We start from the raw sequence: 25,462 nt of genomic DNA, 5'->3' as shown, positions 1-25,462 counted from the left end.
CAACTGCATCTTCCCTGGATGCAAGAACTCCAGCTGCGCTGCAACGCCATTTAAGTTCCCTATCGATAATGAAAGGAAAAATAGGTGGATAGATTTTGTGAAGAGCCACGCTCATGGAAAGCTTCATATAAACTCCAACAGCCGCCTCTGCACTGACCATGTCACGGCGGACAGTTTTAACATGGACCAGAGACAGACAGGGTTCACCAACACACGGCTTCTCTTGCAGCGCGGAGCCGTACCGAGCATCGCCCCTCCGGCCGTTCATCCTCCGGTCGCACCTGGACCATCCACCGCCGCCAGCAGTTCATCACTCAGTTCTGTGTGCTTGTCATAATTATACTAGATAACTTTTCCAGAGGTATCTCTGCTATGAGTTAGTGCAAACCGCTAAATTGATATTAGGCTACTCGGTGTAGAATGATGGTATTTTGGTGAAATGATAGCTAATGTGTTAGAAGTAGCCTAGTTGGAGAGCTCACTGTCTCTGGTGTCCATTTTTACTGTTACAGCTCAGGGGAACATTTCATTTATATGCATCTGTATGTTTCAGTCATTGAACAAATAAATTCTAATTCTATACGGTTTTGTTCGGCTTGACATAGCGTCCATTATCTGGGTCCGAGGTAGGCACTAGGCAGCGAGGGGCAGAGCTTCAGCTCCTTCAGGCGACACGCCCCCCAGTCTCAAGCAGAGAAGACTGCTGATTTTTTCACGATTTCAAAGCCTAATTTACATTTACATTTAGTCATTTAGCAGACGCTCTTATCCAGAGCGACTAACAGTAAGTACAGGGACATTCCCCCGAGGCAAGTAGGGTGAAGTGTCTTGCCCAAGGACACAGCATCAGTTGGAATGACCGGGAATCGAACTTCCCTCACCGCTCAGCCACCTGACTCACCTATATTATTAACAGGGGCGGTTTTAGGCACGGGCGGACCGGGCAGCCGCCCGGGGCGGCATTTTTTCATGTCACGTGTGGGGCGCACGAGCATAAAATAAATAAATAAAAATCTCTGCGCCGCGAAGCGGTTTTCTCTTTTCTATCATTTCACTGTGTGGGGAATTGGCAAATTGGCGCCCCCTTCAGGCAGCTGCAGGCACCCCTGCTTGCTGAGAAGGTGCCGTGCACAGAAGCTGTGTGAAAAAGGGAGAGGGACAGACAGCTCATCTGACTGTGTCTCCCAAATGGAACGGACAATTCATAATATTATAAATATAGGCCTAAAGTTCCTGCACATTTTTGTTTTTATAAATTGTGTGAAATGGCGAATTGAAAAAAATGGGTATAGGCTAACTCTTACGTTTGTTAGCCTTTTTGCTATGATGCTTGCTATGCAACAAATATATTTCGGTTTTAACTCAACAAACACGAGATAACATTTCACCATAATAGTGTGCTTTGCAACAAAACTGTTACAAGTTCAGTTATTATTTATTTTCATTATTTAGGTTAGGCCCTGTAATTAGCCAACGGAATTTTCAAATCTGTAGGTAGTTTCAAAGACGAACATTTGCTATTTGCTACAACTATTTCGTGACAAAGTATAGTATAACGTCATAACTAAAAGTGTTCCTCCCTAAAAGTTATATTAATATAGCATGTAATAACAGACATTTAGCGTGTAAGGGCATGTTTATGTAACCCTCCTATTATGTTTGGTGTCAATTTGACCCCAGGCTGTTTTAGCTGTATAGAACATAATCGGTCTTACCATAACGGCGAAGGGCGTCTCGCCCTGGGTGTAATTCAATGTAGAACCGCCACTGATTATTAACATACTTGTCAGTGTTATTTTTTAATTCGAATTTGGATGGGTAGTTAATAACACATTATTCTGTGGTGTGGCGAACTTAAAACTCGTTTCCAGGTCCACTTTACAGGATCTTTAATCAACGTTGATGGAACACCCCCCTGGGCGGACCACCCCCTGTACTTATTTTAGGTAGTGAGCCTAGCAGGTATGGCAGGCTAGAAAGCTTAGGGGTCTTTTGGATATTTAATTTCTTTGCTTATTGGTTCCGCCCAGCCCCTTTTCCCATTTACCGTGTTTTGGTTTGTAATAAACCTAGTTCTGAACGGTACCCCCTTGTTTGTCTGCTTGGTCTCCCGCACCACCTCACCTCCTCAACCACATTGTAGTGCCCACGTGTGGCGGCGCGTTAAGGCCGATATATGCTTCTGCGTTTTTCGAAAAACGGACACATGGGAACGCCCTCGTCTCCGTGGAACGCACTCTACGAGCTCTCCGTCAACCCTCGGAGAGCCCCGGAGAGCTCTACGTGCACCTCCTGATTTTCCTGACTATCCGTCCGTCCGTCATTTTATGGATACCCCTTGGCTGTGATTGGTCCGTATTAAGAACCGCTTGCGTCAGGGGCGGGGTTGCCGTGACCAACAAGACAACAAAATCCTTTGACCGCCATTGCTGTAAGTTTTTACAATTCATATTTCAGCTAAACAGTACATGTAAATCAGCATCTGAATTAAAATGTGACGAGAAATGGGCAGTGTAGTTGCTGAAAATGTGCAGATTTTATTGATGAAACGGCTAATTTGTAAATTTGCTCCGACTTCTCGATAACCTAGGTAAATAAACACTCGACTTACAAAAAACCGTTGCGCCACCTACTCTTCTGGCGGTGAATTGTTTTCAGCACCCACAGCCTACGGAGAACCATAAACGAAATCTATCCATCCGTGCGCCCGCCCATCCGTAAACGGAGACGCAGAGGCATATTTCGGTCTCCTCCGTCAGAAGGGGAGTGCGTAACAGGGGCAATTTTTGCCCCTCTCCTAGTGATATCAGGGGCAAAATGATATTTCTTAGGGGCATTTTTGCCCTTTGCCCTCCTGTATTTCCGACGCTGTCCTGTATATTTCTGCTGGCCCCAGTAAAAAAAAAAGAAAAAGCGTTTGAAAAATTTAGTTTATTAGTCAGTGCATTAATTTAGATTTATAAGCTCAGTATCCCAATCAACACATGTAAAATCAACAGTTTAACTAAAAATACAAACTGATGCGTGGCCACAGAATTCCATGTCCACACACTGATAGCCACTGCAGCGGCACACAGAATTGAGGTAAGCTAAGAAAACATTACGAAACTAAAAGTTTCTAAATAAAAGGCCTACCGATCACCTTATTTTGACAAACATGAATCCAACATATTACATGAAGCTCAAACAGTATTCGCGCTCAAACCTTTCAAAAAATAAATAATTGGCTGGCACGCTCGCATTACCTATTGATGTCACTGACAACGCTAATATCAAACTTAAGCCCCTTAACTGTACGTATACTGGGTTAAGCAAGGTAAGTTTGTATAGTGCATTGTGTTGTACACTTCCTGCACACAGCAAGCACAAGAAAAATTGATTTGAGTAATGAAGGGCCTGTGCCCCAGTAAAGCTTTATGTCTAGCAACACCCCTGATTCCCAAAAAATTATAAAGCCCAAAATGATTTATAGAATCATCACTGGAGGACCTATGCCTACATGTACCACTTTGTAAAACTGCTGTCCAACCCTTTCTGATTATGAGTCTGGTTTTATCAATATAGGAGTTTTATTCAAATGTTTGCTAATTTAGAACAGCCAAAAAACATTGAAACATAAACCCTACAAAAACCTGTTTGTCAAACTCGAAAGACATGGTTGTAAAATGTTTTATTTTCACTGGGATTTTAATCCATGGTCAGTCATGCCCACGCAAGAGCTAGAAAAAGTCAGCAGCAGTGGGACGTCCGTTAGGGGTGCTCTTGGTGCTGCCGGTAAAAGATAACGCAGGGGACTTTAAGACTCCAAACAGGGGCTTCTGTTGGGGGTCAAAGGGCACTCGAGATGGCCCTTCTGGACTCAATAGCAGGCTGCGATCATTTTTCCTGAACTCTGTATGGCACGTTCGTGAAGAAATCAGTGAAATGTCAAAGGTAAAGAATATCAAAACCTCAGACTATGGATCTTAAGTCAGTCATGGAAAACAATTATATTGGACAGATGTCCATGTCTTATTGGACATAATGTAAAAATAAAGCTGCTTGTAAATGGCGTCTTACCTGCAGTTTTGTTGTTTTTCAGGCCAAATGTTACCTTCTTGGATTCAGATTTTGTTATCTGACACTTCTGTAAGACATGTATGCAAGCCCCTGAAGTTTGCTCTTTAATGTCTTTTTTAAACTTAGCAGAAATTAAGATATTTATTTGAATAAGACTGGCATAGAATAAGAATCATAGCCAAGAACATTCCATAATTGTTCCAAAATGATTTTCTGGTGATTACATCCAGAAGACTTGAAGGGTTCTCTTCCTTTTATATAACAAATAATGTACCAAATAATTAAGACAATGTCCTAATTATTAAGCCGATGAACCCCAACATACTAGCCATGAGTTATTTACCTTCTTACTGGCTGAATCTGTGCTGGAGCCTCCACTGGCAGTCTTATAAAAGAGAGGTGTTGGGATGGTGGCGTTATTCTGGAAGATAATGAAGTCATTCCTTGAGCCAGCTTTGTCCTTTATAGTCTTCTGCAGCTTCTTGGTGTTTATTGTGGCGGTCGGCTCCTGTCCGTCCTGAAAGTTTTAATAAATTGACCGTATTTAAGTTAAATTTGCTGCAATCAATTTATCACTTAGAATACAAAAGTGTGTAAAATAGAGGACAGGTTTACTACAGCATATGCTTACATTGTTCAATTTGGGCTTTTTGTCTCCTGGCTCCACCTCAGGCTGAGTGCTCAGGTGAGCAGCCTCCTCCCCCACTGCCTCAAGTTCTTTGGCCACCTCCATCATCACAGATGTTTTTTTCTTTTTGACCTTCTTCAGAGTCACAAGCAGCTCATTCTCTGCTGGTACCTCACCATCACCAACACAGCCCTTGTCAACAGCTGGCTGATTCTGATCTTTGGTCTCTCGTTTCTGGATGGTGGACTGGTGTTTGCGTGTGTTTTTAATGGTCGTCATCGCTGTGACCCAACCCCTTGGGCAGGTGGTTTCTGATTCTGGCGGTGTTTCACCATCCTCATCAGCCACCTGGTAGTTAGCCTTTGACACCCGTTTCCTCTTTTTCAAATGAACAGCATTAACAGTTGTCTCCTCAGTATGTGTCCTGTCTATGTCCCCTGATGTTTCAGCAGGTGTTATATTTGTTTCTGCACTCTCCTCTTGTGTCACTACATTCTGCTTTCTAGCTCTCTTTCTGGTTTTCAGTGGAGCTTCTTCTGTTTGGGGTTCCTCAGTGTTAGTTGGAGCAGATTGGAGTTCAGTTTCTAGACTCTCTTCTCTCTCTGCCGTCGTCTCCTCAGACTCCTGCTGTTTGTTACTCTTCCTTCTGCACTTCTTGCCTCCAGGGATGTTGGCTATAGGAGTCTGAGTAACAGTTTGTGGCTCTGCTGCACACGTGATGGACTCCTCCTGGGTACCAGACTGGCCTTCCGCTGCCTCGGCAACCTCCACACTAGGTTCCTCCACCTTTGGGTCAGAGGCTTTCTTCCTTCTAATCTTTGAAGAAGCAGTGGCTACAAACACAGTCTCTAACTTGTTCAGTGGCTCTTCCATTATAGCCTTAATTTCTGATTGGTCTTTCTGATTGCCCTCAGCTGCCTCAGTGAATGTCACACAAAATCTGCTCCCCACAACTATTGTGGTGGCCAGTGGTGTTTCCGATTGGTTATCCATGGTAGTATCAGTCTCTCTGGCTTCTGATAGGGCAGTGGTTTCAGTCTTTACTTCAGTAGAGCTCAGTAAGGGCACTAGTTTCTTTACGTCTTTATCACTCGTTCTTTGTGAAACTGATGAAGCGGGCAGGATTGAGTCTTCAGATGCTTTAACCTCTGACTCTTCTACCTCTTGAGTATGCTCTTTGGCATGTTGGCCCTTTTCTTTTTCCTTGTTCTTTTTCTTCATTCTGGTGGCATCACTCTTGGCATCTATTGGTTTGCCTTTTTCAGAATTTGACTTGTTCTTAGTTTTTCCTAAGAAAGTGCATAAAAGACAATTATAAGCATAAATACATTATTTTGACAGATTATTATTTTAGCACTGTTAAAGCTCCTTTTCACTCCATGGTACCGTCTCATTTTGTCTGGGCATGTTCATTGTCGTTCGACAACTGGTAGATCACCCAAGCAAGGCTTTAATTGGCGGACTGCAACAATCTTAACCTTTTCATGTTCCTGTTAAATTTGCCTGAAAACGCCTAAACAGCATACCCAAAGTAAATTGGAAGCTGTTCTTGAACCATTTGGAGTACATGCATGTAAATGATCTCTTTTGAAAGCTGACACTCACACACAAACTTGACACTCACAGGGGACAAGTTATGTCCCCTGTTGTCAGGACCCCTGTCAGTCCTTCTAGTGTTGAGTAATAGAAGCTTGAACACAAGGAAAGTGGAAATTTCTATTTCCGCCTAGATTTTGTTTTGAAAACAGAGGCCTGAAGAGGCCTAGAGGTGGTAGGTATTATCTGGAAGACTAAATTGGACCACAGGTTGAAGCCTTACCCAATTCAAATCAAAAGTCAAACATAATACCACAATATATTCATATTTGACACATGTTTTTATAAGAGTACATCCAGGAATTTTCTAAAAGGGTCTTTTGGAGACTCCAAAATGACCCCTTGTAACCAAGGTCAAATAAAAAGGTATTATTTTTCATAATTGTTATCTCTAATGAAAGGTGGTACTTAGAACTATCATATATAATAGCTAAATCCCTAATTAGTAATACTGAAACACAAAAACTGAAGCATGAACACATTGGAGTGCTTTATCTGATTCCAAGGATTGGCGCACAAAGAACACTGATTCTGTCAACCATATTGCGCAATCGACTGTTATTTTGAAGGCTCCACAGACGCATACAAATGAGGTATTGGCATTTTCAGCTAGCTGTCAGCTACAAGGCTAACGAGCTAATTTCAGAGCCAGTCGAAGCCAGTTCGAGAAATTTGTTTAGAACGAGTGTGGGGGGGGGGGGGGCAGGACGCACAGACCTAGTTGGCTTTAGAGGGCTGTCAACGGGGCATGGAAGCTCCTATTGGGTCGAACAAGGTGTCAATCAAAAGGGGAGGGTTCAACGGACATTTTGATACCTTCATATTGTAAATACTCCGTTGCTAACCGGAGAAAATAACACTTTTATGTGAACAAGTTGTTTCTTCCGTCGGCTAACTTGCATAATGAAACAAAGGATAATGGCTATTCATGAACGTAAAACATTGTATTTGGACGAATTACTTTACATGGTTAGATACTTTGAACCCTTGGGACTTACGCAGATCAAGTTTTGATGGCATGATTTGCACACCTGGACCTATTTGAACCACTTAGGGTGAGTACAACTTTTTTCTTTGGCATTGTTGAAGGAATGTTCACCGGAAAAAGACGTTGACTTTGCTTGCTATTGCGACTTGATCTTGAATTGGTTTATTTCAATGGAAGCACAAGAATCGTAGCTTTCCAACGATGTATAACATGTGTAGCGTCTAAAAAATATATTTGTTAGAATTTAGTGCGTCGTAACTGAGGGAGGGGGAGGCAGCATTTTTGTCACACGGGCGAAACAGGAGCGTAAACAGGTTAAACCGCATCTCGCCACCTACTGCATAGTAGTGTCGACAGTAATCTCGCGGATGTTGGGTGTGAAAATTAACAAATGCATTTATACGTCACATTGATGTCACCGATCTGTTTGCTATTGGTCGATGAATCGATTACCGATTGGATAGTTATACCCCTACAAAGAATCTATAAGTACTGGAGTAGAGAACCAAAACTAAATTGCTCCAAATGCTTATACAGGCCACTATATTTTGAGTTACCGTTGAGTTTTTTCACACCATTCTCTTCCTCCTTCTCCCCTAGGCCCATCTCCCTCTTCATCCTCTTCCTGCTTCCAAACATCTCATCGTCATCCTCGTCCGTTGATACCTCCTCTGGGTATTCATCTTGTGGAAAGGCTCCTAAAAAAGAGGGGGAGATGGAGAATAAGAGCAAACGCAGATGCCATGGTCATTAATCACTAGGAATATTGATAAATTAATGGAAAACTACCTTCGCTGAGATCCCGCAGCCTAAAGGAGAAAAGCGCATAAATCCTCAGTCAGAATACATTACAATCCAAAAGATGTCTCGTGTGTGTGTGTAGCATTGTAACAGTATATATATTACTCATAATATGAAGGATCAGGAGGTGATACTGACATTTTGATAACTTTGTAGAGTTTCTGGCGGTTAAAGCTAGGAGTGTTGTTACGACTGGCGAGCTGAAACAGCTCATCTGCCAAGGCACCATAATCAAACTGAAATAAAAAACAGCTGTCAGAACAAGGTAACTTGAATTCTGTAGGTGCAATTACTTGTTTGCAATAAAACCATGCCAGTGCGTTAAACAATCACCTGGAGAACCGGTCCAATTCCCTCGTCATCTGGTAACTCAATGTCCAAGCCATCCTCCAGGTTGAACAATTCGTCTTCCTCTTCGTCATCTTCATATTCAGTTAATGAGGTGTGCAAGTGCAAGGACAGAACAGAGGGAAAAAATGCTGGCAGTTCTGAGAGACACGGGTGCAGGCCTCAAGTATTTTATCAATTGTTTGTAGTTGTGCAAAGCCTACCATTTGTTGGCTTTCCTGAAGATTTCATGCTGGTTTTTTTGACAGTTGGTTTGGTTTTCACATTCTCTTCCTCGGATGCCTGGCCTGAATCTGAATCTTCTGTTTGTGCATTCTTCATTTCTTTCATTAAATCCTCAATAGCAAATGGAGCCTGATCTACAATGACACTGAATATGCTGTTGCAGATGGCTCTAAGCAGGATGCGACTGGAAGGAAGGAAAGATGGGTGAATAAAAGGAGGGTGACAGTTTGTTAAAGCATTTTGGGGGGGGGCAGAGTGGGTTGCAGACTTGTTAAGCTACCTACTCCTTGGTTTTGGCTGCTGACTTGCAGAATGGTTTGATGAAGGTCAAATTTTGTTCTGCAGTGAGCTGTGAGGACAACAGAAAAAGGTTAAAAACACAACCCAAGTCAGCAGTTACAGGGTTGAAATAGCCACAACTCGTACCTCAGCTGACCCCACGCCAGCCAGCTCTGTCATGTAGAGGTCCATGATGTGAAACAGAAGTCCACAAGGTGCTCCACTGGTGCTCTGGAGGACCTGTGCTGTGAGAAGTTCCAAAAACCTGGCAAGTACGCTGTGGAAGAACAAACGGCATTCAATCAGAAAAGTCTGTAGTGACATTGTTAAGTACATTAAGGCAGTTCTATCCAGATATTTTTATTTACAGGATTACATAAGAAACAACCAAAAAAGGACCATATATACTACAAGCTACTAGTCTTAACGATCAAATTCAATGAAGGGATGCCTTTAACTAAAAAGTTTGAGGTAAAATGGTTGATTCAGCCATTACCTAGTCTCCCATCCTTTCTTCTTTAGCATCTCAAAAGTCTGCCTGAACACCAAGCGAACCAGCTGACAGATGAATGGGACTCATAAGAATTTGTAATACACCCAAAAATACAGAACTATTGTCAAGTGTGCCATTATTATTTTTTAATTCAGATAAAGGTTCTCCTACCATATTCCACAGACACTGACCTGGTAAAACTTGTCCATGCGCAGTCTGTCAATGCCAGTCCACTCCCTCTTGATGGTCTGCAAGAAGGTCTCCAGATACTGAAACTCTATAGAAACAAAACAATTATCATAGTGTGTGGCCAGGAAGATTCGGTCAGGGCTGTGCAAATAAAATGTAAATTATGATAATGTATATACAATGTTAATATGGCCTACATGACTGCATATACAATCTGACAGATGGTGGACTTACGGCTGTCAACACTTTGAAAGTTGTGCAGAAATCCTGCAATTTGATTTGACAGCTCCTCCTGGGACAGAAAGTGTCCATTAAGAATTCAAAAGTTAAGAATTGAAAATGTGAATGCAGTCACTTGCCCATGTGGAGCCATATAAAAATAACGTAGAAACACTCACCTGAAGAAGTGGTTTGTCCTGCATCCACAGACAGTAAAAAAGGCCCTTCCATAATTTAAGTAACTCATCCCCGCTGAAACCACCTACATTCAAAAGGTGGGAAAGTAATACATTGATGCCAAAGCAGTGTCTGCGCGTGCGACTGTTTACCAACCAGTCAGCAAGGTGTTGCATGCAAGTATAAAGTCAACTTGGTAAATCAGATACAATGTGTGCAGTATTCAGCTAAACCAGATTGACAAACACTCGTTGTGCATGTTCTAAACTAAGCTAAGTTAATTAGCTTAGGAAGCAGCATGGCAAAAGGAAAGCTAGGTCATGCCATCACTAAAGCATGATGGTGAAGGTTAGGATTTGCCTTATAACCAGCTAACGACGATAACGAGTTGACCTTCGTCTTACCTTTGATTCTCTGGGACCTTACATTTATATATTTTCTGAGCTTCTTTATTGCTTTTGTCCTGATATGTTTCTCGTTAGATGCTAATCTTTGAGCAAACTGGATCTCGGGTTCTTGTTGTATCGGCGCCATGTTCCCAACACTACACGTGGAACGCTTATCACTGACGTCCTTTTAGTTAACGAGCGTTACTTTGAGCGGCGCAAACAGATGACGATTACCTTTCTTCTTCCTTTGTGAATTTTTACGGCAGTTGGCATCCACTACGTTGCATTACTGCCCCCTAGTGATGGGAATTTAAGAACATTTTGCTGACGCTTCTTTGAATCTCGTTCAGTGAAATTACCAATTATGTTTTCGAATAATTTCGTTCATTTTTGAAAACACTTACGTGTTTCTACCTTTTCTTATTGGTGGCCAAGCAGCAAAGTTGCGGAGCCACTTAAGTGTTTCTACCTTTTCTTAATATTATTATTATTATTACACATCTTCTCCCGTCGGAGTCTATGGCAGCCCCTAGAACCGTATGGTAAAAAGTTGTGTAATTTGGCACACTCATTAAGCACAGTCCCCTCTTTATATTCACCAAGTTTCATGTCTCCCATTGGAGCACTCTAGCGCCACCAACGGGTCAAAGTTGGACTTGTGTTTACACACGTAACTTTTGAACCGTATGACCGATTTTCAAAAATGAGGTACCGTTGGATTCCCTGGATCAAGACGAGTTCAACACACCCTATGACGTCAATCCGGTTATATAGATTTTCTGCCATTTTGAAATTAGTGAAAAAAAGTTTTTTCGCTTTTTGGCACACATCATCATCATAGCAACCCTCACTAAAAATTTCGAAATGATTTTTGATTTTCAAAACCGTTTGTCCGGTACAGCCAATCAAAATCGGCAGCAAAGACACCAAACAGGAAGTTGGGTCATATCTCAGCAAATCCTTGAGAAATCAACACCAAACTTGGTATGATGACTCGGAACTCTCTTCTGAGGATGTCCAAACAATTTGGTGTCATGTGATCACTGGGCGTGGCCGCAGGAAGCAAAAATGTGTTTTGGCCAATAACTGTTGATTTGTTTGCCTTTATTAAGTGATTCCTTTGTCTCATGATATATTGGGACATACACATTTTATAGCAATTTGTACAGCTCGAAGTGTAATGACGAAACCGCCACTCAGAATGTTAAAACTGTCAGTATGGCTGACAAACATTACTGCGACTCCCGTCTTTTTCTAGCGGAGGTTGTTGAATCGATTGCTCTACTTAAAAACAATACATCTCCCGGCACTGATGGTTTAACTGCGGAATTTTATAAAGCATTCTCAAATCAATTAGCTCCATTTCTACTACAGGTTTTTACAGAGAGTGTAGAGAATAATGTTCTTGCTCCCAGCCTTACTCAGGGTCTAGGCTATTCCCAAGCCTAATAAAGATGTGGGTCTCCAGACCCACATAGCGTTAGCAGTTTTTCTGGCCACTTGATGGCCAAGCACACAGCTGATGGGAATTCTCCGCCCCCTAGTCAAAGCCAGGCGATTGTTTTCAATTAAAAAAAAAACATTTGCACTAAGCAAGCCGATCCACTTTTCCATGTGAGCATTAAAATGAGAACAAATTATGGGACAAAAAGAAATCAAGGGACATTTAGAATAGAAAAAAATGTGCGATTAATTGCGAGTTAACTATGACATTAATGCGATTAATCGCGATTAAATATTTTAATCGTTTGACAGCACTAGTTGCAAATAATTTCAAACAGGCAGAAACAGAATCTCAAAAGACAGTTCCGTCGAGTACATTCCTGCGCGCAAAGCACTTTGTTTGAAAACATAAGTGCAGACTTTTTGAGGTGCAGACATGAATGAATTTATGTGTTTACTTCATCTCCAAAGAATGTATTAATTTAAATAAACAAGTTAAGAAATAATGTCACTTTAACTGTTTTCAAAAGCCATTGGTTAACTGACATAAAATAAGGCCTTAGAAACTAAGCAGAGCGTCTAGACAAGTTACAATCAATTATGGCGTATCCGTTCTTTGACAACCCTGTGGATGAAGGTGCTCAGATTATACAAAGAGTGTTTATCCCACCAGCCCCAAGGGTCTTCAGAGACAGGAGTAATGCTTCCCTGACCAGTATATGTGGAAGAGGTATGGTCCAGCAGGCCCAGCATAGTTTATCTTGATAGATTTTATTGTCATTCTTAAAATATATATAGGTAGCCTACATAGAAAAACAGTTTAGCAACTCTTAAAGGGGTCATTGATTGCGAAACCGATTTTACCTTGTCATAGTTGAATAACGATGGGTTCGGTGGGTAAAATGGACCTACAGTGAACCTCAAAGTCCATTGACACCTCTTTCCTATCTAAATCTCACAACTTGAAACTGCAGCTGTAAAACGATCGGTTTTGAAAACGCTGTATTTGTGACGTCACAAATAAGGCATCACCTTTGTCACGCCCAGACCTCCACCCCTCGGATTGAGGAAACGGCCCCGGTGGATGTAGGTGGTATTGCATTTCCGATTTGCTACCTGACTCGTCCGGTCATTTTTATTCTATTAACTCCAGTCAACATATCTAAAAGTATCTCCCCCAATAATTTTAGTTCGATTCTCGAACCTGGCTCATACTACTAGCTTTTTCACTGAATAATTTTTCCTGATTTTTGCTAAGTTTGAAACCAATCCGAAATGGGTAAACTAGCACCCCACTTATTTGCTTACGTCAAGAAAAGTTGCCTGGAAACGTGCTCGCGGATACGAACAGGGGACGAGCACAAAAGGGAACATCAGAGAGAACAAGGAGAAAGGACTTGATAATCTACAGTTGCCTGCCTTTATTGTAGCAAGTTTTACAAATGGTTGCACACATACCTGACGGTTGTTTGTAGAGTTTATTTCCGTTATTTTAAAGCAGATTTAACCATTTTGTAATGAACGCTATTATGCTCATGGCATGACAAACGTAATTATAGCCTAATATAATTAGTTATAATATTGTGGCATGTTATGGCGTCATTATAGATTGTTGACATGTTATTCTGGAGCAAAGACGAAGATGTGTAAATCTTGTCTGATAACCACAATATTGTTATGGTCGTTATAACGAATATATATATTCTTAGAACTTTATGTCAGTTAACACCACAACGATGGCATTAACAATAAGCTAGTAATAGTAAGCAACACTCATCATCATTATAATAGTAACAAATGTAGGCTCAATTTAGCTTGCTTTGCCGAGCTAGAACAACGACGGAGCCAGATATTCAAGTTTACAGTTTCTTTAATCCGACACAAAATTTAAGCAGTCAAACTAAAAACACGAAGCAAAAAGAGCAACGTATAGGCCCTGCATGTATAATACTACTAATAGTATTGATTTTCGTAAAGTTCACTTGATCGTACCAGTTAGCAGAGAATGTCTAATATGGTCTCTGCATCAAAACATGGGACATCTAATCGGAAATGTGTTTACAACGTCGGGGAAAATATTTAATTAGGGATGATCTCGGGGGGATTTCTAGGTGGGACTGGCAAGTTAGCCCATAGCTAGCCCATAGCTAGCATGATGTCTTCTTTCTAGATATAGATAAGTTTACCGGTAGTACTAGTCTACTTATCTGAACTACAGCTAACGACATGATTGTCCGGGCCATTGGATTTTTGTGTAGGGCAGAGAAATGTACCTGCCCCACTGGACAAGTTTAAACTCAACCAGTTAGCCAATGTCGTTAGCGATGCTAGCTAACGTTTGCTAGTAGTGATGGGTCGTTCGCGAACGATCCGGCTCTAAGAGCCGGCTCTTGAAGGTGAACGTCGGGAGCTGGCTCGCATATCTGAAGAGCCAACTCTATTTTTAATAGATTAATACAGCCTATAAAAACTAAATGATTATGAATTAATTAATTTTAATTGTATTTAAAATAATTGACTAATTCAACGAACAACAAAAAAATACTTGTAGGCTTAAAGGCGCACACGATCATCCTCACATTCTGTTCCTGTCAATCCTGCATGAGGGAGGGCCGAGCCAACTCACACACAGTCAGAGAGTAGTCAAAACTCGGAGGAGAGCCATGACAAATCAATGCATTTTTAAAGATATGTGGTTACGGTCGAGTATGATTTCATTTCGTAATTTTTACAAGCCTAGGTTGGCGATTTTTACAAGCCTAGGTTCCCTCGTCTTAGGCTTTGAGGAACTGTCATTAGGCTATTTTATTCATGTTTCATCAAAATATAAGTTATGTTGTGCTGCACTTTAGAGCCTATACGATTAGTATGTCGTGCTACTCGTAAAATCCGAATGATTGTCTCAAGAAAATATATACGTACTTTGAAGCTGCACTTGAAAAACGATGTTGATGTCGATGTTGTGCTACACTGTCCTATTATCGGAATGAGGGTAATATGTGAATTATGTTGTAGTTGCGACTGCTGTTGTCACTGTCTGGTAAAAGCGAGCATCGTTCTTTGTATTCATTTGTACGAATCACTTTTAGTAGAACCATTCACTTCTGATTCTTGATTACGTTGTACTTGCTGTTATAGGTATACTTACTAAATGCACTATATGCCAATTCATTGGCATATAATCGTCTGGTAAATGAGTACATTATTTTACAAATGTAGGCTATATAAAAAGGCCCCTGCTCACAGGTCCCTCCTACCAGAATTCTACTTCTATTTCCCTCTCAGTAAACTACTTGCCACACAACTGTTTTGTGTTTACAATCATCCCAAAATTACAAATTTCTTTTTCGACCAGCCGGTGAAGTATGCACTCATCTGCCAGAAGAGACAGGTATTGTACTGTTTGCTATAGCTATCATTACTGTACCACGTAGCTAACGTTAGCCTATACTTTGACAGCTGTACTGCTCTGTCTGTGTTGTGCTTCCTAGCGTTAACAGAGCCTCCTTTCCAAGAGCCAGGAAAATTAGCCTTGCTCCTTTATTGACTTCCTATCAAGCTGACAACATTGAAAGGGAGTGAAACTACAAAAAAAAGAGAAAGTAGAAAAAGTGATTAATTATAAAATATATTAGCTACATAACTGACATTATTAGCAAACATGATAACGTATGCGACAGTAGTATCGTTCAGTTGCAGCGATTGCGTTTGACTATTTAAACATACAAAAAACATAATCAAAGTTACAATAAGTCATTGTATTTCAGTTATATACATATTATGATCGTGTAAAACGTACAGTCATTGCTTTCTACAAGATTCACACGACAAAAAATGGCTCCATTTAGCGAACACGCTAATAATAAAACACACCTCCATACTATCAAGTGTGCCTGATGTAGCCACGGCCATCAAATTATTTCTGACAATACCCGTGACTGTCGCAAGCGCTGAAGGGTAATTTTCCAAGCTGAAACTGATCAAAACATATCTCAGAAGCTCCATATGTCACAAGAGAGGCAGGTCTGGCCATCCTTAGCGTAGAAAATGAATGTGCGTGCAGTTTAGATGTAAAGAGTGTGGTAAAAGACTTTGCACACAGATTTGCTAAAAGACGCGCACATGTGTAGGCTATTCACATGCAAACCGTTTGAGCGTTTTTTTCTTATTGAATACATTTCCCTCACAAGACAAGCTTGAGTTTTGATATCTTGCATTTATTACACGGCTCTTCAGAATGTTCCAAAAAGAACTGAACTTTTTGGAACATTGGTTAGCAAAAATGAAACGCTAACCCTAACCCATTGGTTAGCGGGGTCCTGTTAGTCCCGTCGGTATTTGTATTACATTATCCGTTACATATGTGGTGGGGGGGGGGGGCTCTCAGGTTTATTCTGCGGGGGGGCCTCATGTGTTTCCGTTACGGGCCTGCCTTCAGGGGACCAACCTATAATGTGTTTTCGGTCCTTATCCCGTTACCTGAACCACTATTGGAACAATATTGCTTCATCTTTATAGCAAATGAACACGTATAGGCTACATCAACTTTGATAGAAATATAAGGACCACCATGGGCTATTAGCAGTACTGTAGCTCAGTGGCGGCTGGGAAGCCCCCGCAGCCCCCGCAAGGCGGGGGGACCCCACTTCCTAAGGGCCCCGCCCTGTATATCAAAAAACAGATTGGGCCTATTTAAAAAATATATATATATATATAAAAAACAAGGAAAACTCTTTTAGGGCGCTCATTGCTGCAGTTCAAAACGAGCCAATTAGCTCAAACCATCATAACCACAATTTATCAGACTTGATGAGTGTTCCCAAATTATTTCAGAACTGAGTGTTATAATAATCCTCTTCATGCACTAATACCATTTATTAATACAACATTATCACAGCCTAACTGTTTATCCCAAACAGTATGCCAGGCTCTGATAAAACTCTCAAATAAAACTTAAAACCAAATTACAATTAAACTCCAAATAAAAGTACATTTAGTTATGTTCTCTTTCTCATTTTTAACCAAATTATATCTAATACCTTTATCAAAACTCTTAAAAACCCTAGATTTTACTATTTTGACTTAAAATGTTATCCCATATACCATCAAAGTATATTCATAGTTTCCTCTTCAAAACATCAGTGTTTAAACGAGTGGCCCCACGTTGGGCGCCACTCTTCACATCCACAAAACGTTCTTGTTTTATTTCATAACCTTCCATGATCCTCTCTAAACCAATCCTTTATGTAACTTTCCAATTGCTTCCTCATATTTTTTCACATACATTTCCTCAAACCATTCTTTGACCAACACAGCTGGTTTGCTCTAGTATAACTCTTCCAATTGTATTAGAACCAATTTATAAACCAGGGGTTCAATTTCTGCATTTTTACTGAATACCATCACACATCACAGATTTTCCGCCTATAAATCCAAGTTCTGGTCGGAAAGGCTTCAAAAAACCTCCCTGTTTGGCTAGGAATTATAACAAATGTTGATCACGCATTTGTTAACCACCAAACTTGGGATTCATCTAAACGAACACATCTATCAGCATTAATACTCACATAATTATGCAGAACTATACCCTCTGGGATCACCTTTGTAAGATCTCAAGTAACAGGACTCTTTTAGCCCCCACCTTTCTCCAACTCTCCTCGGGATTTCTGTAACTTCTTGGTCAAAGAAAAAAAAGCACGAGATTGATAAAAGTGAATGATCTCACAATTTGACAACTTGTTAAATTTTGCACTGAAGGCAATTATGGTCCTTGGAGGACACCTAGTGGATCTTTTTATTTTTTATTTTATTTTTTAAAGAACGACAGATCTGTTTAAAATACCGTTCAACTCAACCCGACTCCACACAAATATTACTTTTTCACATCAATTCAATTCTGTAACCCTCTTGTACCGGAGAGGACAAAGAAAAGACACACCACACTCCTCTCTATTTTTATTAAACTCAATCTGACTCACTGACTATTTGACACACAAATAGACAGTGTTCAGGGACTCTAACCCTTGGAGAGGACTCTAACCTCCCTCTAGACAAAGACAACAAGTTCAGGGACTCTAACCCTTGGAGAGGACTCTAACCTCCCCTTGGACAAAGACAACGAGTTTAGGGACTCTAACCCCTGGAGAGGACTCTAACCTCCCCTTGGACAAGGACAACGAGTTTAGGGACTCTAACCCCTGGAGAGGACTCTAACCTCCCCTTGGACAAAGACAACGAGTTTAGGGACTCTAACCCCTGGAGAGGACTCTAACCTCCCCTTGGACAAGGACAACGAGTTTAGGGATTCTAACCCCTGGAGAGGACTCTAACCTCCCCTTGGACAAAGACAACGAGTTTAGGGACTCTAACCCCTGGAGAGGACTCTAACCTCCCCTTGGACAAAGACAACGAGTTTAGGGACTCTAACCCCTGGAGAGGACTCTAACCTCCCCTTGGACAAAGACAACAAGTTTAGGGACTCTAACCCCTGGAGAGGACTCTAACCTCCCCTTGGACAAAGACAACGAGTTTAGGGACTCTAACCCCTGGAGAGGACTCTAACCTCCCCTTGGACAAAGACAACGAGTTTAGGGACTCTAACCCCTGGAGAGGACTCTAACCTCCCCTTGGACAAAGACAAAACACAAAAACGGTTGATTTCCCACCACTGTTGGTTTGACTAGGTACGATGAAACATAGTAATCGTCTAAATTTGGTTCTCAGTTCCGAATAGCAGTACTTTGAATTAACAGGTGTCTGCTTACCTTTTTTTTTTATGTTGAGGCGCCTCTGACGATTACTTCTGCCTCCTCGTACCGGTGTATGGGTCTCTCTCCCGATCTGTCGGTCGGGCCGGAACCCTCTGGACTCCCTCTTTTCAGCGTCGGGGTCACCATTTGAAGGATTCATATATCTATGTGTCTATTCCAATATGTAATGATAGTATTCAATGACACAAATCTGTGTTCTAGAAAGAGTGGTCTGGAGTCGCAGAGGTCCGATAATATCAGCTTTAATGCAGCAGTTGGAAATCAACTAAGTACAGAGCTCTGGAGTTGTCTAAGTTTCCCTACCCGCAACAGAGTTTGGGCTGGTTCACGAAGTCCAACTGGCTATCTGTCCCTCCCCAGCATATATTTATACAGTGCAATTGAAACACAAGTATCAAAAAAGGGTTCAGCTTGTTCTCTCGTGCGTCAGGGAGTTGTTCTTGCCTACGCGCGTCCCACCTGCTCGGGTGCCGTCTCCACCCGGTTTCAAGGTTGTTTCTGAAAATGAAGAGATAGAGACACAAAGAACAGCCTGCTTCCCACACCCAGTGTGAGACCCAATGTTTAAGCCTGAGCACACTTCTAAGTTCATAACTTTAATAAGCACAATGCATAACTTTAATAAGCACAATATATTCTTTAATAGCAAACAGTACAATACCTGTCACTTCTGGCAGATGAGTGCATCCTTCACCGGCTGGTCGAAAAAGAAATTTGTAATTTTGGGAAGTTTGGCATTTAATTCAGAAATGTTCTGTTTTGAATGCTGCTTTTGGGCACCGCTTTTAAATGTGCGTTTCATTTTTCCTACGCTACGCTACAGTTAGCGTCACTGTGTCCAATCCCGACCGGTTTTTAGCTAACATTCTGATAAAATGCCACTTCAAATATTGATAAAAATAATCGTATCACGTTTTCAGCTGATTTACTGATTTCACGTTAAGCTTTAACTTCTTACCTTTCGAGCTAAATATTGTTTAAAAATTTAGAGTTAGCTTAGCCTTTACTAGAGCCGGTCAAAAGACGCTGGCGCCGGTAAATTAGCCGTGCGCTACCCTTGTCCAAACCCGACCGCACTTCTAAACACTGGCCGCTGCTGTTTTTCTGGGGATATTAACTTGATCCAGGGTCACCAAACTGACCATCAATGCTGTCAACATATCCAGGGACGTAGTTATGTCCTCCACAATAAGATATCACGCTTCAACATCTCCAAACTATGCGCTAAAATCTCAATTTGACTGTATACCACCACCTGCTGGATGTTTTGTTGAACTCTTCTCAAAGTTTGCTAGCCCCCATCCCTTCCTCCCCTCGACTACAGATCACGTCACACATGATCGTGTATTTTCATTGGCAAGACAAAGTAGTGTTAAGCTAGCATTGAAATACACTCATATGCTAACCCATAGTAGCAGTACGATGACAACACAGACACTCTTGTCAGAGTAAAGATCGTCGCCCAAGCGTCGCCCGAGTGTCGCCGAGTGGTCTTTCGGCCAAAGTAACTTTCCTATATTATTTAGACATGTAAACGTCCATATATGTTCATGAAATTTTACACGTAGATTGTTTGGTATGCCTAAAATAATAATACTTACACTTTGCTGGCGATAGCAAAAGAAAATGCTGGCAAAAAGACCGGAAACTGAGTGTCCAAACCCCGTTCGGGTTTGGACAATAGTAATTTACAGCGGTCGGGATTGGACACAGTGACGTTAGCTACCTATTTGCAGCGGGCTCGCCGGTCTGTGTGACCATCTGACCCATGATCTGACCTACTTCGTCATGTCACTTACCTAGCTAACAAAGAAAGCACAATTAAATATACTTTACTTTATTTGTATATCAACTCTGGAAACACAGACAAGACAAGACCTTAATATAATAATAATCCCATGTAATTCAAATTGGATAAAAAATGGCCCCCCATCCCTGCGAGGCCCCCCCGCGGTGCGGGGGCTGCGGAGATATTTACTTGAGATATTTTAAATGATATACATATCTTGAGTGCTTCATGTACCCATTAATCAACAGTAGTGTTTAACCTGCCATATGGCCTTTAATATATAAGTCTATGGTCACGCCCCAACATTTATACAGACCAGCCCTCTGGTGTTCTGGCCCAGGATCTCAGACACTAGTTTAGCTGTGCGCTGCTCTGTGTACTTCCACGCGAACAACAAAGGAGAACGTTTTAAAGTTTTTCAAGTATATTGAAAAAGGACCATCGTAAATGCAGTGTTCCAGGCTGTACTGGGAATGCTGACACTTTTCAAGATCCCTGTGAAGTTCGACACTCATTTATTCATTTGCTCGAACCATTTCACCAAAGACAGTTTTGAATGAAAACCTTGGACAATTTAAAGAAGGATTTGCTAAGCCGCTGTTGCTGAAAAGAGGTGCTGTTCCAACCGTATGCTCATCACAAACGCAAGCTGTAAGTATGATTTTGTCGCTAACAGTTAGCCTATTAGCAATGCTAACGTCTCCTGTATCTAGCATAGGTAGAATGCTAAATATGTTTCTAAACACATCAACATATCTTACTTAGCAAATGACTCTAGCTAGACTAGCTGTAGTCGGCATTAGAAGGGAAGCTTCTTTGCTCCGCAGCTTCACTCGTTGTAAACCAACCAATCAGCGCGCAGCTCATCTATATATTCATGAGCATACCATAAAAGGAGAAAACCTAGCGTTTTTTCCCAGGAAAATTTCACTGGACGTATCAGGGGGCATATAACAGCACTCGGGCCATTTTCAGCCCAACCAATGTTACATACCCTATTCGGAGACCTTAAGGAACAGTGTGAAATACCCCAAAAACCCAGTCAATCACCCCTTTAAGGATGGCAATGAACACATAAGAGCAGCCTACCATCCTTTGTAGAAAGTAGTAGAAAGGAGAGTAGTAGACTATAATAGTAGAAATGAGGGTAGTAGACTGCAGTCTATGTAGGTAGGCCTAGACTATGTAGTCTGCTGGAATCACACACAAGGAAGCAAACTCACTGTAGCCAAGCCTTGACCACTGTTCAGTCTGTCTGCATCTCTGTGTGTGTCTGCATCTCTGTGTGTCTTTGCATGTTGGATATTCTTGAACAGGGTTGGTGACTTAAAAAGGTTTAGCAAAGGCAACTATGCCAGGAAATATGAAAGGTATACCTTGCTCCAAAGCAGTACCTGAATATTATCATCAGTTTTCCAGGTCATCTTGAAACACAAAGAATCAAGGAGACTTTTTATTCAATTGTATAAAGCATTTTCATTGTTTAAAGTAGCCTATATGTTGACAAGCCTCTATATTACTTCATCTTCTTCTTCTGGCGTCCCCAATATTATAGGTGCAATATACTGTCCCCATGGTGTATCCAGGCCCACTGGAAGACTCAGGGGGTGACTGCCTGGTGCCCCCAGGGTCTAAAAAGCGTTTCTAAAATGCTCTCTAGAGTGGCAAAAATGAGACCAAGTGCACTGTCTGCCATTCACATTATGAAATATGCTTGAGTGCCCAGGGTGCCCCTTAATGCAATAAATGATAGTGTGCCCATTTCAAAACATGTCTAAATGAGTTTCTTTATAGTAGAGAAAATGTGATGTAGTACCCTACATCACATGCTTCTGTCTGGAGAGGGCTCAGGCAGACTAACTACAAGCCCAGAGCCCCCCACTCCACTAACGACTCCCGCCTGGCCAACGACCTGAATGAGTTCTACTGCAGATTTGAAAGACAATTGGACAGTCCTGAACTACCCCTTCCCACCCATGAGGCCTCCCCCCTCCCCCCCTCTACAGTGACAACTCTCTCCATTCAGGAGTGTGAAGTTAACAGACTTTTCAAGAGGCAGAATCCCCGCAAAGCAGCTGGGCCGGACTCTGTCTCTCCAGCCACCCTCAAGCACTGCGCTGACCAGCTATCTCCGGTGTTTACCTACATCTTTAACACCTCCCTTGAGACATGCCATGTGCCAGCCTGTCTCAAGTCCCCCACCATCATCCCTGTGCCCAAAAAGCCAAGGCCAACAGGACATAATGACTACAGACCCGTCGCCATGACCTCTGTGGTAATGAAGTCTTTCGAGCGCCTGGTGCTGGCACACCTTAAATCCATCACAGACCCTCTACTGGACTGTACCAGTTTGCCTACAGAGCCAACAGGTCTGTGGACGATGCAGTTAACATGGCCCTCCACTTCACCCTACAGCACCTGGACTCCCCAGCATCCTATGCCAGGATCCCAGGGGCGGTTTTAGGCACAGGCGAACCGGGCAGCCGCCCGGGGCGGCATTTTTTCACGTGGGGGGCGCACAAGCATAAAATAAATAAAAATCTCTGCGCCGCGTTTTCTCTTTTCTATCATTTCACTGTGTGGGGAATTGGCAAATTGGCGCCCCCTTCAGGCAGCTGCAGGCACCCCTGCTTGCTGAGAAGGTGCTGTGCACAGAAGGTGTGTGAAAAAAGGGGAGGGGGACAGACAGCTCACCTGGCTGGGTCTCCCAAATGGAACGGACAACGGGGGGGGGGGTCCACTGTATAGTGCAATACTCTAAATTAGTGGGCTAAAGTCAGTTGCACCTCGACTTTCTTCCAAATAACGCACATCATTTCATTATTTAGGTTAGGCCCTGTAATTAGCCAACGGAATTTTCAAATCTGTAGGTAGTTTCAAAGACGAACATTTGCTATTTGCTACAACTATATTTTGTGACAAAGTATAGTTTAACGTCATAACTAAAAGTGTTCCTCCCTAAAAGTTATATTAATATAGCATGTAATAACAGACATTTAGCGTGTAAGGGCATGTTTATGTAACCCTCCTATTATGTTTGGTGTCAATTTGACCCCAGGCTGTTTAAGCTGTATAGAACATAATCGGTCTTACCATAACAGCCTTTTGATTTAAATGGGGGGGGGGGGGGGGGGTGTAATTCAATGTAGAACCGCCACTGCAGGATCCTGTTTGTGGACTTCAGCTCTGCCTTCAATACCATCATCCCCGCCCTGCTTCAGGACAAGCTCTCCCAGCTGAACGTGCCTGATTCCACCTGCAGGTGGATCACAGACTTCCTGTCTGACAGGAAGCAGTGCGTTAAGCTGGGAACACAAGTCTCTGACTCCCGGTCCATCAGCACCGGATCACCCCAGGGCTGCGTCCTTTCTCCTCTGCTCTACTCCTGAAGTTTGCGGACGACACCACCCTCATTGGGCTCATCTTTGGTGGAGACGAGTCTGATTATAGGTGGGAAGCAGCCAACCTAGTGACCTGGTGCAGTCAGAACAACCTAGAGCTCAATGCTCTTAAGACAGTGGAGATGGTTGTGGACTTCAGGAAGAATACAGCCCCACTCACCCCCATCCCCCTGTGTGACTCCCCAGTCAACACTGTGGAGTCCTTCCGCTTCCTGGGCACTATCCTCTCCCAGGACCTCAGGTGGGAACTGAACATCAGCTCCCTCACCAAGAAAGCACAACAGAGGATGTACTTCCTACGGCAGCTGAAGAAATTCAACCTGCCAAAGACAATGATGGTGCACTTCTACACAGCCATCATTGAGTCCATCCTCATCTCCTCCATCACCATCTGGTACGCTGCTGCCACTGCCAAGGACAAGAGCAGGCTGCAGCATATCATCCGCACTGCTGAGAAGGCTGCAATCTGCCTACCCTTGAGGACCGGCACACCTCGAGGACCCTGAGGCGAGTGAGGAAGATTGTGGCCGACTCCTCCCACCCTGGTCACTCCCTGCTTCAGCTACTCCCCTCTGGCAGAAGGCTGCGGTCCATCAGGACCAATACCACACGCCACAAAAACAGTTTCTTCCCTTCCGCTGTTGGCCTCTTCAACAAGGCCAAGGGTTCACACTGACTTCATGACTTAATGTCCTTAAAACACACTGCTTTTTGCACTGCACAACACAATCTTGTACCACTTGTATTTTTTTTTATATTTGTATTTTTATATTGTAAATTACTGCAACTTATATTTTATTGTATAGTTTATTTTAATTCTAATTCCACTTAGTATTGCTAGTTATGTACCCTTAGTATAGTTAGTCCTCATATTTAAATTTTAGATTCCTATATGTTTAATGTTTGCACCTTCCTGCCAAAGCAAATTCCTTGTCTGTGCAAACTTTCATGGCGAATAAAACCCATTCTGATTCTACAAGGTGCCCTTACAATGGTCTACATTTGACTGTTCCTGTGCCCTTACTTCAAATGGAAAAGGGTGCTGTTATGAAGTGCCCTTTATGCTGCCCTACATGACAGTGTCCCAAATGGCGCCCTTTCCAAAGAAGATGATTAGATTCTGTGCCCAACAGTCTCCCCTACAATGTGCCCACTAGGGCATGCTTTCCCAAAGTGAGGCTGTGACGACACTTGTGGTGTCGTCCCATTCACATTGTTACAGTAGCAGCCCTTTAAATTTTTCCGCCCCTGCCCTTCAAACAGCCAAAGTCTGCCACTGTCCAAAGCCCCCTCTGGATCTGTGGAGGCAGACTATGTTAATTGGAAATCTGGAAATCTGGGGCAGCTGTCCATACACTGTCAGCCAGAATAGTAATAATTGGATTCGGATTAAATATGCACGCTTAAAATAATAATAATATATTCTTAGTCATGCTGAGCAATTTTAATTGACTGTTCTGCCAAGCAGTGTGCTACAGTTTGGGTCGCCTTCTGATCTGAAAGTTTGTGCTGGATATGTGCAATAATACTTATTTCAGTGAATCCCCATTTTAGTCATGGTTATCTTTCCCTTTTATCTTAAAGCTATCTTAGAGCGTCTGCTAAATGATTAAATGTAAATGACTAAATGTAAAGCTCAGCATTTACCACTCTGCTGTTTTACGCTTT

At 42.2% G+C, this 25,462-nt stretch overlaps 1 protein-coding gene across 1 annotated transcript; it reads right to left on the bottom strand.

The window, feature by feature from the left end:
- Positions 1-3,651: 3,651 nt before the first annotated feature.
- Positions 3,652-10,623, bottom strand: LOC134017587 (ribosomal RNA processing protein 1 homolog B-like). The gene is made up of 16 exons (XM_062457372.1): positions 10,407-10,623; positions 10,005-10,087; positions 9,841-9,898; positions 9,609-9,694; positions 9,421-9,482; positions 9,072-9,201; positions 8,930-8,994; positions 8,624-8,829; positions 8,406-8,494; positions 8,211-8,308; positions 8,061-8,080; positions 7,829-7,969; positions 4,691-5,976; positions 4,403-4,576; positions 4,060-4,126; positions 3,652-3,892 (listed from the first exon to the last, which is right to left on the bottom strand). Exons 1-16 carry the CDS (start codon positions 10,534-10,536, stop codon positions 3,720-3,722), a joined length of 2,868 nt encoding a protein of 955 aa, XP_062313356.1. The 5' UTR covers positions 10,537-10,623; the 3' UTR covers positions 3,652-3,719.
- Positions 10,624-25,462: the final 14,839 nt, after the last annotated feature.

Source organism: Osmerus eperlanus, chromosome 3 (genome assembly GCF_963692335.1).
Source record: "Osmerus eperlanus chromosome 3, fOsmEpe2.1, whole genome shotgun sequence".
Lineage (NCBI taxonomy): Eukaryota > Metazoa > Chordata > Actinopteri > Osmeriformes > Osmeridae > Osmerus > Osmerus eperlanus.
The sequence above is the reverse complement of the archived record's forward strand: the minus strand, read 5'-3'. Positions and strand labels throughout refer to the sequence as shown.